General features: G+C 41.9%; 1 protein-coding gene across 1 annotated transcript in view; it reads left to right on the plus strand.

The window, feature by feature from the left end:
- Positions 1-4,375, plus strand: part of LOC116705652 (growth arrest-specific protein 7) — a 62,662-nt gene extending 58,287 nt beyond the window's left edge. The window contains exons 12-14 of the mRNA XM_032542015.1: positions 1,695-1,774; positions 2,551-2,649; positions 3,513-4,375. Coding sequence (XP_032397906.1) covers positions 1,695-1,774; positions 2,551-2,649; positions 3,513-3,626 — 293 coding nt within the window. The 3' untranslated portion in view covers positions 3,627-4,375. The remainder of the gene's footprint in view (positions 1-1,694; positions 1,775-2,550; positions 2,650-3,512) is intronic.
- The last annotated feature ends 7,661 nt before the right edge of the window (positions 4,376-12,036 follow it).

Raw genomic sequence — 12,036 nt, forward strand, 5'->3', positions numbered from 1 at the left:
TATAAATATAAATGAGATACTAGGAAAAAATACATACATACAGTATACATGAAATAATAATAATAATAATAATAATAGGAATTAAATATAAGAATAAAATAAAATATAAGAACAGATATTTAAATATATACAGGATGGGAAAACAAAATGTGCAACTGCTTAAAGAATATGCTAAATGTTTGCTAAAATGTAAATGAACCAATTGGGCAGGTTGCCCTTAGTGCAGTAGTGTGGGGTCTAAAAGTCTCATGTACCCCCCAGGGATGACGTGTTATAGAGTTTTATTGCCTGTGGTAGGAATGATTTCCTGTAGCGGTCCGTGCGACATCGAAGCTGTCGGAGCCTCTTAGAGAAGCTGCTCCTCTGTTGGACCAGTGAGGGGGGGGATGGAGAGGGTGGTCAGGGTTATCCATGATATATAACAGTTTGTTCAGTGACCTCCTCTCCACCACAGCTTCAAACGTGTCCAGTTTGCAGCCAATCACGGAGCCAGCCTTCCTGATCAGTCTGTTTGTGTTGCTGGCTCCGATGCTGCTGCCGTCACTCTCTCACTCGCTCTAACCACACACACCACACAACACACACACACACACACACACACACACACACACACACACACACCACACACCACACACACACACCCAGGAGACAGACATCAGCACAGTTGTTGAAGTTGCTAATGGTGTCTGGATGCCACTGATAATGACTACAGCATGAGGGAAGCTGAAGCACGGAGTCTATCGCATTTTAAAGCCCTCCCTACGTGGTTGGATCCAGAGTTTCTAAAATCAGTGTATTGGTATTCATTTAGTTTTTTAAGGGTTGGAGGGCTGTTCTGATGTGTTCATCTGTAGAATAAACTGCAGCTCACATTCATGTGCATGTCTTCCTGTTTTTTTCAAGCCTGGAAATTCAGACCCAAATCCGAAATATTAATGAAAGTCGCTCAACTCGAGGTGCGGCACCAAGTGTGCATTTGAAAACAGTTGGTTGAAAAAGTCATAGTTATAGTATGTCAATAAATTGTATTAAAAAAAATCAGCATGTTGCAGTGCCCAGGAGGTGAACTAGCAACTCTCCAGCCACCAGTCCATAATTGCATCAAGGACTTGAAGTACCAACCCTCCAGTTCCCAACACATTAAACTTTAACAGTTACTACACAAAAAGTGTAAAACATATCAAAAAGCTGATCCTTTTCTAAGAGCCAGAGCTTTTTTAATGGTTCAAAACTTTCAGCATTCACACAATAAAGAAGCAGATGTTTACTGCAGAAGATGGAGAGTCATCTGCTGGAAACAGGTTAATCAGCATTATCACCTCACTGATCTAATCTCACAGATGATTGGTCCTTGTTTTCTTGTCAGCAGGATACAGGCAGTAACATTAATGAATTAACCTTTCTGTTTATCATTGCTTATGCTATCGTAATAGATAATCTATTATCTGTCTGGATTGTCTGCACTGATAATAAAAACGTCAGCTGAGTGAGTTGGAACAAATGTGGTGTGGAATTGTTGCGGTATTATCGTGTCAGCTGTAAGGGAATAGTTGGCCAGTAGCACCACCTAGTGGAACAATTGTGTATTATACATTTTGACGCGCAGATACCCAGAGAAACCCAGATGGGGGAGGCATTCTGTCAGGTCTTATGTAGTCCTGAGTGAACATGTGTTCTTGTGATTCTCCCAACAGGAGACGAGCTGATGCGCTGTGTCGACCTTTATAACCAGTCTCAGTCCAAATGGTTCGAGGAGATGGTCACTACGAGTCTGGTAAGGAAGCATGTGTCACATGTGTATGACTGCAAGTGGTGCTGCTGTGGTACATGTCATACTTTAGTCTTGCTTTAGTTCATTTTAAATGTGCAAATGTAATTACTTTGTGTGCTAGTGTAAGATTAGGGTCGCTCTTACAAAGACTATCAATAAATGTACATAATTAACAAACAACAAATGAAAAATAAGAAACAAGTCTTGTAAAAATGACAAAGATAAACATAAAATATAACGGTCAGCTATTCCACGCATACATATTAATTACACCTGTTATGTACATGCTCACATGCTTGTCTACACAGCCATGCACACTATATCTATTCACTCTTAGTCTCCATGTAGTGTCTATAATTTCTCAGGTTAAATAATAAAAAAAGGATTTTATATTTTCTTTCCAGCTCTGTACAAAAAGCTTCAGATTTTTTTTTCCTTTTAGGCAATTGATGGACCTTTTATCCACATACAGAATACACATATAGAGTTCAATAGAAATGGGAAACTCCTCTACTCATTATGTATGTTTAAGGGCCTGGTTGTACATTCCCAGAAGCAATGCATTAGGGTTCCCTCTAAATATTTACATGTATTTAAAAGACTTGAAAGTTAATTTCCGTTTAATCACTTTAGAGTCATACGTTTGATCCCCTGAACGTTGTTTGCCAAATTTATAAATCATTCTTTTTAAGTCATTGAAAGTCCCCTGTTAGCATTGTAGAGCGTGTCTTCTGCATGGTGTAGACAGATGGAAGTGACTCAGCCAGTTCTCTCCTCAGGAGCTGGAGCGGCTGGAGGTGGAGCGGGTGGAGATGATTAGACAGCATCTGTGTCAGTACACCATCCTCCGACATGAGACAGACATGTTCAACCAAAGTGTAAGTAAACTTACTAAACTACTAAAAAAACTACCCCACACTCTTTGTTGAGTGCTAAAGGTTAGGGCTAAACTTTGAGAATTCAATTTGATTTTTATCATACCAGTTATCACAGGACACTTTTCATATAGATCGGATCTAGACCCCACGCTTTTATTTACAGAGAACCAACATTCCCTAACTAAAACATCTATGTCATTGTTCATACCTACCAAAGCCTGTGCTCGCCTCTGGCTCTGCACTACACCTAGGATCCTCAAAGGCGTCTGGTAAACACCTTTACACCTTTGGAGCTCTCTAACATTTCATTAAAGTAATAAATAAAATAATAAATAATTTTGCAAGTCAAAGTCAAGGAAAATGTCACCTTGACTAAGTAAAAGCCTTGGTCCAATTAAAATGTTCGGAAGGAACTAAAACAGACTACTTTTTCACATCCCAGCAGTACATAGACAGGCCAAGAGGCAAGACAACAGACTAAGGAGGAAAGAGGTGGTATTAAAAAAGCTATTATATACATTGGATACAAAATCTAAGAGACTAAATTATTAACTGCTGCTACATTTGCTACATACACTTTGAAGTGATACAGTGTCTTATGCCTGGCTGGCTGGGGAAAGGTTTTTTGCACCTTCAACTGAATTTTTTTGTTGCCTTTCATAATGGCTGTTCCGTTCACGTGCTGGCTTGGCTTGCCTTGGCTTGGCTCGGTTTCACTCGGCACAGCCAAATGTGCCAACAGAAAAACACCACAACATTGGAGTTAAATCCATCCCATGGTTACCCCAGCTATCCCAGCAGAGGGAACCAAAGATCCACTGACCACTGTCAGCATTAACATCAGCTGTCCTTTGTTTGTCCAGACGATGGAGCCGGTGGACCAGCTACTGCAAGGGGTGGACCCGGCCAGAGACAGAGAGCTGTGGGTGCGGGAGAATCAGACCGGAGAGATCAGGCCAGTGGACATAGAGATCTGACCTCAGTGTGGTGTTTATGCTCACACTCAGGAACACTGAGCCTGAGGCTGTATGTCTCAGGACTGACTCCTAACAAACCGAGGGAGGATCAGTCAGTGCTCACTGGCTCTTCACCGCCCAACAGCACCTGCTGAGGATGTTGTCAGTATTTGGGGAGTATTGTGAGAAGCCTAAGTGAAGAATGAAGATGTCAGATATTGACAGGTAGTAGTGTTCTGTTATGCGAGCTGATGGCCAGCTGAGATGGCACAGGGTAATGGGATCAAGGAGCGTGAATAGCAAGGCAAAAGGTGAGGAAAATGATCAAGAAGCACCAACATAAACATTTAACCCCTGTAAATGTTTAATAGCTTTGTGTCAAGCAGCAGTGAAATGCAACAGTTTGCTTGTGCTTTTGCTCTGTGAGGTGATTCTATGATTGAACGGGTGTTGCTAAACAAAATGCCTTCTGACCTAAGAGTGATATTACTGTATCCCAGAATAAGGCTTGGTTTATTAAATACTACTAGCCCCCCTTGTGCATGTAGTGATTGTTTGCTAAGCCTCGCCCCGCCTTGTTATGGCGCGTTCACACAGAGGCCGAGTGAATGTTTATACTGCGGAGTTTGGTGGTATTGATCATTTGTGTTTCCTCGTGTTACCCGTCGGTGTAGAGCTGCAGGCACCAACAATGTTTTTTTTCTGTCATTAATATGGCCGAATAACCCCTGTGGCTGCTTTGTAAGTCCCAGGTATGTCAGAAATTCAAACAGTGGGCACCCAGATAGCTCAGTTGGTAGAGCGGGTGCCCATGTTTAGAGGTTTACTCCTTGTCTAATGTAACGACAGCAGAAGGCCATGAGAGGGATTAGTGCAGAGATTAGCGACAGTGTTGACAATAACCAAATATTAAATAATAACGGCATTTTCTTACTTTTTAGTAGAATCTTACATTGAAAAAAACACCAATATAGAGTTCCAACATTGATCCAAGCTGATGAACAGATAGAAGCAGAAGAAGATCGATAGATTGTGTGATGAACAAGAGATGAAAGTGTGACAGATTTGGTGATAAAAAAAGAGCGGATTGGGGGGGGGGGTTGAGATGATAGATGTAGTGATAAACAGCGAGATTATGGGAATGGTGATGTGCCCCACCTGGCGGGGGGCCAGACAGTCAGGGTCTGGCTGGCGGCCGGCGCGGAAGCGACCCAACCACCACCAATACCAAACCCGGACAAAAAGCCAAACAAATGTATCCGGAGAAAGAAGAAAAAGAAATTGAGAAATAGACATTTCGGCCAAGAAATTGACCAGAGCCCAGACAGCCGACAGAACAGAACAGATTGTTCTACTCAATATTACACTCTAAATATAGAGATTATCTAATTAACCTATGGCCCAGCTCCCCTTTACTTAATGTGCAGTTAAATCAAAGCAATGTAAAGTTTGTTTTAAGACTGCTAACCTACGACTGAAGAAAGGTTTTCCTTTTTGATTCATACAAGTCAACACGCTCAAGGTGTCCTAGTAAGTCCACGTGTAACGTCAAAATACACAAAGCCCCTTCACGTGGTAGAGTCATGTGGTTTGTGGCTTTGAAAATCATATTGTTTTTGGTGAACTTAGTTATGCTCCAGTAAATGATGACACTGTAGGAACATACTTCATTGCTTTCATATAATAATTAACGGGTTAGTTAACATTTAAGGTAACTTTTGATGATATTGTTTGATTTGTTTAGATGTATCCGAAAGTGTAATACAATCAAGTGATGATCAGACCCACATGTGCTAAGCTATTGCTAGCAGCAGCTATCACTTGTTGCCATAGGCAGCAACTTCAAACACCTGGCTGTACCTGACTCAGCCAGTGGACACACGCTGTTATACATATCTGTGTAACATGACAGAGATATTACCAAGAAGTGTCCTGGGATTTCATTCTAAACTTCATGGACTGAAAGAGGACACATTATGTTGTTAATCAAATTTTCTGAGCTAATAAGTATCAGCAAAATGTGGAATCGTTTTAAATCTGTAGATATACCGCCAGCCCTATGAGAGAGAGATAATCAGGAAAGAGGAAGAGGCACGGCGGCCCCAACACTAATATGGCATTACTTTTAGTTAGAGCTACCTGAAAAAAAAAACAAAGACACCAAACAATGTTTTTTTTTCATTTTTCCAGTGTGAAACAGATAGACGATCGATAAGAAGGCACGGGCCCTGACAGAGATAATCAGGAGATAGGACGGCACGGCGGCATGACAAAGTAATTTATTGACAGGATGCACGGCGGCCATACAGAGATGATCAGAGATTAGGAAGGCACGGCGGCGTACAGAGATGATCAAGATAGGCAGGGGAAAGGCACGGCGGCCAGTACAGAGATGATCAGCGATAGGAAGGCAAGGCGCCCATAATGACAGAGGATAATCAGAGATAGGAAGGCACGGAGGCCATGACAAAAGCTTAATTATGACAGGAAGGCACCGGCGGGGGCCCTTACAGAGAGATCAGAGAGATAGGAAGGCACGGCGGCCATGAGGAGATAATCAGAGATAGGAAGCACGGCGGCCAGTGAGGAGATAGAACAGAGATAGAAGGCCGGGCGGCCATGACAAAGATAATTTATGATAGGAAGGCACGGCGAGGCCATGAGAGAGATAATCAGAGATACGGAAGGCAGGCGGCCGATGGAACAGAGATAACTCAGAGATCGGAAGGCACGGCCGGCCAGAAAAAAATAAGGGTAGAGATCATGTTTCAGAGGAGAAAACTAGAGCTTCTGGCAGGAATGAGCCAAAGTTGTCAGTCTCAGTAGAAAGGTGTGTGTAATATAGAGATTGTAACATTTTTTTTTTCCCAAAAGATTGTTAAAGTAAAAACACAGCAGAACATTAGAGATCAGACATAGACAGAAAAAGAGATAAAAAAGAGGAGAGAAAGCCACGTGTGAAATTGAGGAAGAGAAAGCAGGGCTCCAGACAATCTTTTTTTAACTAGAGAGCACATTGGCCCCCCCAAAACTAAAAGAAATTTAAACTCCCTCTCCACTCCCAACCCCCCACCCCCCCCCCCCACCACACCCCCCCACCCCCCCCCCCCGCACAACTATTAAATTATAATTATATTCAACTCCTATAACCTTTTAATCTTGTATGTGGATTCTTTTTTAGCCAGTGTTATTTTTCATCATGACCATTTTAATGGCACTTAGTTTTTTCCACGTTTAATGGACGCGCAAAATGCAACCATTGGTTGCCGTGATGACCCCCCTGGAGAGAGAGTGTGTGTGAGAGTGATGGAGAGAGAGAGAGAGAGAGCGAGAGAGAGAGAGAGAGAGAGGAGGAGAGAAGAGATTGCTGCTATCTGTTTTGGAATTTTCCTCAAGTACTTCTCCGTGAATGTCTCCATCTAGAAACTAAGCTGCGCGGTGCAGGGGACAACTCTGACTGGCTCATGATCAGACAGGGGTTTACGGAGCGGTAGATTGGCTTTGCAAATAAAATTGGAGCGTTCTATGAATGGAATGATGCATTAAAATGTCGCTCAATTAAGCGATTTCGTCATGGTAGACAAAATCCTGATCAAAATTTGATAATTGTACAACATACAGAGAGCTATGGGGAGATAGGTGGTATAGAGTTTAGATCGTAGAGATAATGAGATAGATAGATAGATAGCTAGATAGAAGATAGATAGATCGATAGAGATAGATAGATATAGATGATAGCTAGATAGATAATTAGATTGATAGATAGCACAGCGGCTAACTCAGAAAAAAGCCAATCAAAGAGAAATAAAAAATGGCTCTTACTTTTGTAGATCTACCTGAAATTCCAATCAGGATGAGACAGTGATTAGATATGGTTTCATTAAAAAACAAGAAATATGGCAGCATGAGATCAGCTGATGTCTTCTAACTGATGAGAGAATTAAAGAATCACATCCGTGTTGTCTGTTGATCTTCTATCAGACCGCTTTATGGTTCATCTTCTTTGTGGGATTCAACAACCCAAACACATTACATAAAATAAACATAACTGTCGTGAGCTGATATTTATCACATTATCACAGTACACTGTGATCTTAGCAATCAGATGGTAATAAATGAGATAGATAAGAGATGGATAAATTAATATATGAGAGAGAAGATCAGATATAAACGGTTATTGTAGTAAACAGAAGATTAATATATTTTTATTCCCTTCTATTAGAGACACTACACACAAAAACACACACGCGCAACACACAGTCACTACAAAACAGACACAAACAGAGACACAGTCACCGACAGACTCACACAGGAAGATACATACACTGACACACACACACAGAGTCACCGACAGACACCCACACACACACACAGTCAAGACAGACACACACACAGCCTACATCTACACACACATTCACGACAGACACACACACACCACACCAGTCAACGAAAGACACACACAGAGTCACCGACAGAGACACCACAAGAGTCACGACAGACACACAGAGTCACGACAGACACACACACAGTCACCGACACGACAGACACACAAACAGTCACTGACACGACAGAAACACACACAGTCACCGACAGACACAGACACACACACAGTCACCAACTACCACACACACACACAAGTCACCAAACCAACCACACACACACACAGTCACCGAAAGACAAACACAACACACAGTCACAGAACAACACACACACACAGTCACGACAGAGACACACACAGTCACCGACAGACACACACACATCAATGGCAGCAGAGACACACACACACACACACACACACACACACACACACACAGTAACCAAGAGACACACACAGTTCACCAACAGACCCACACACACCAACTAAGGACAATTTAGGATACTTTATATATATATATAATTTTTTAATTTTAAGGTATAAAACTGTAAGGGCTTTTTTACAGGGAGGGTTCCAGTTAAAACACACAGCGGTAGACACCGGTTACCAAGCAAGAGAAGCGGAGGACGTTCAGGTTTGGGGGGAGACTTTGAACGGCTCTACTGTACTAACGGCTATGAGGAGGGGGGGGGGGGGGGGGAAAAGTCCCCTGCATCATTAGAGTTAAAAGATATATGGCCCGGAAGGAAAACCTTGCAACCTTTTAAAAAAAGCAACAATCGAGATTTAATGCAAATTTTAAAAAATAAAGTTTAAATATTCATATAAAAGGCCTAATAAACGTCCATCGACAGACAGAGAGTCTCGACAGACACACACAGTCACCAAGACACACACACGCACACACAGTCACCACAGACACACACACAGTCACCGACTGACAGACACACACACACACCGACAGACACACACAGAGAGGACACATAGCAAAACACCAACACACACCCACTTAGACAGACAGACAGAGACACACACACATGTAAAGTGCTGTATTTATATGCGCTGTTAGTCTAACGACTACTCAAAGCGCTTTTACATCTACAGAATAATTCACCATTCACACACTGTGGCCGAGGCTGCCGTACAAGGTGCCACCTGCTCATCAGATACACATCACACACATTCACACTCCGATGCGCAGCACCGGGACAACTCGGGGTTCAGTGTCTTGCCCAAGGACACTTCGACGTGGGACTGCAGGAAAAGGGATCAAACCACCAACCTTCGATTGGCAGGCAACCGCTCTACCACTGAGCCACAGCCGCCCACACACACACACAGTCACCGACAGACACACATAGAGAGACACATAGCATACACCAACACACACACACACACTTAGACAAACAAACACACAAACACACACACACCTAAGGACAATTTGGTACTTTATATTAAAAAACACTTTACGGCGCTCTACTGGTACTAACCGCTATGGAGGAGGGGGGGGGGGGGGGATACGTACCTGCATCATTTTATTTTAAAAGGCAACAGCCAATCAGATAGGCCATGAAAAATTAAAAAATAAAGTTAAATTAGTCATAAAAAAAGGCCAAATAAAGTATTTGTAAATTAATAACAGGGAGAAAGAGTTTTCTCCTTTTCTATAGTAACTCTACGGTAACTTAAACCGTTAATCTGCTGATTGAAACTTGGCGGTGAAAACACACTTTCTTTGAAGTTTCTTGGACGGCGACACAAACACACAAAACTCACCAAAACGTCTCCGTTTCTGTCTCCGACTTTCACCGAAATATCTATACGTTAGTATCTCCACAGCTCAAGCGTGCGGCGGCTCATTTTGGTCCGAAAAACGGTAATTTAAGGAGGGAGAATCTTCTGCTCTGCAGACGAGCGGTTCACCTTTTGACTCCGCGGCTCTGAATGTACAGGACCGGGAGGGGCGGGGCTATGTAAAGGAGATTACGGCAAGCCAGAGGGGCGGGCGATTTACAGCATGTGAATAAAATATGTTTTAAAAATGGTTTGAAATATGTAATTATTTATTTATGGGTATTTAATGAGTTATTTAAACAGAACTTCAACCTTTACCTGTACTTTTTAATATTAAGTAAATATAATAAATAAAAACTGCTTCTTTTAACAGTCACAACAAGCTTTAAAACAAAACAGAAAAACAAAGAAAAACTTAAACACTATTTATCATAATAAGTAATAACCATAAGAATTAGTAATGGTTTTAAACAGTAACAAATCAAAAGGGTTTTCCATAATACTTACATTAAATACATGACAATTTTAGATTTTATAGAAATGTAGTTCATTATCATCCTAACAAGTTTTGTTATTTTTTCAGCCCACCACTATGTTACAAAATGTTATTTATTTCAAAACATTGAAAATGTTATAAAAATGTATTTAAAGTTAAAAATACAGTAATTTCCACGTTGTACTTTAAATAACAATGTGTATCACACTGACAGCGTTATGTCAAAACATAGAAGAAAACTAGAGAAACTATAGACTATGGAGGATAGAAGAGAACTGTAGAAGGATAGAAGACAACTAGAGATGTTTACAGCCTCAACATGGGGGGGTGGTAACTATGTACATTACTTAGTACTGTGAATGGAGTAGTAAAGTACACATTCAAGCTAGTTTACTTGAACTTTGAGTATGCAAGCTATCCAACTATTAAGATTTTGCCACAAACACCGCCTGAAACACAGAGCAGGGGGAAGGAGAGGGGGAAACACCAGAGCAGGGGGAATGAGAGGGGAGGAAACACAGGCAGGGGGAATGGAGGGGAACCAGAGCAGGGGGAATGAGAGGGGAACACACCAGAGCAAGGGGGGCACAGGGGAAAACAACCAGAGCAGGGGGAATGACAGGGGGAAACATAGAAGACATTCCTTGTAAACCAAAAAAGTAGTGGTGTAAATACTGTGGTCTGCTCTTTTCTTAACTGATGCTGTTTCCTCCATTGTTCTCTTCTCTTCCTTTTTCCCTCTCTCTGTTTCGCTTTTATGTCTCTTGTCCCTCTCTAACTCCCTCTTTCTCTCCACTTCTCCTCTTTTCTACCCACTTGTCTCCTTTCTCCTCCTTTTTCCCACTTTCTCCTCTCTTTCCCTCCACTTTCTCCTTATCCCCTCTTTTCCCATTTTCTCCCTTTCTTTGTCCCACTTTCTCCCTGCTCTTGTCCATATTTTTTTCACCAACCTGAAGCACCTCGGTGGTAGAAGTGAGGCTCCCGCGTGATCCTCAACATGGTGGCGCTCAGCTGTCGATCAGATACAGCGCTCTCTCCAGAATGCATTGTGGTTGGACTCTCAGGATGTATTGTGGCTGGCCTCCAGCAGAAAAGTTTGAGTGGGTAGGTACAAGCTGCCCAGCTATGAGTAGTCAGGTAGAGACAGGTGAGGTAGACAGCGCAGTTCCTGCTCCAAAGATGTGTCCTGTCCACCGCCATCCGGCACAGCAGGTACACAAAGACAAGACTGGCAGGACTGTGGAAGACCTGGTCCTACAGGGGACAGACTTGGTTAGAAACAAAACAGAAGGTACACACAGACAAAGAAGTACTTTCTGCGGTGAAGCTGAAGAAATTCAACCTGCTCATTCCATCATTATGCTGTACACTGCTGCCACTGCCAAGGACTTGGAGTGGGTTAGGGTCTGGGTAGCATGTTCTAAAACAAAGCCACAAAAACACTCAAAAAGAAGACAACAAGTTGGCATGAACATGTTAATGATATATTATTACTATCCCATAAATAAAAAGAGTAAGGATGAAAATGTTACTTTTGTGTCCAGTTGAGGGCCTGTTTTTGTATCTTATAGCTAAAAGTTTGTTACTACCGTCTATGAGGCATTTCCCGACATTCTTTATGAATCATAATATGGCAAGAACTTATAAATGTTACTAGGAATGAATCCTATTCTATAATCTTCAACTCAAAGTAAAACTGTTTTCTGAACAGCAGCCCCTATCATATACCATGGTCAACACTATGTCTGCTTTTGTTGTTGTCAACA

Source organism: Etheostoma spectabile, chromosome 17 (genome assembly GCF_008692095.1).
Source record: "Etheostoma spectabile isolate EspeVRDwgs_2016 chromosome 17, UIUC_Espe_1.0, whole genome shotgun sequence".
Lineage (NCBI taxonomy): Eukaryota > Metazoa > Chordata > Actinopteri > Perciformes > Percidae > Etheostoma > Etheostoma spectabile.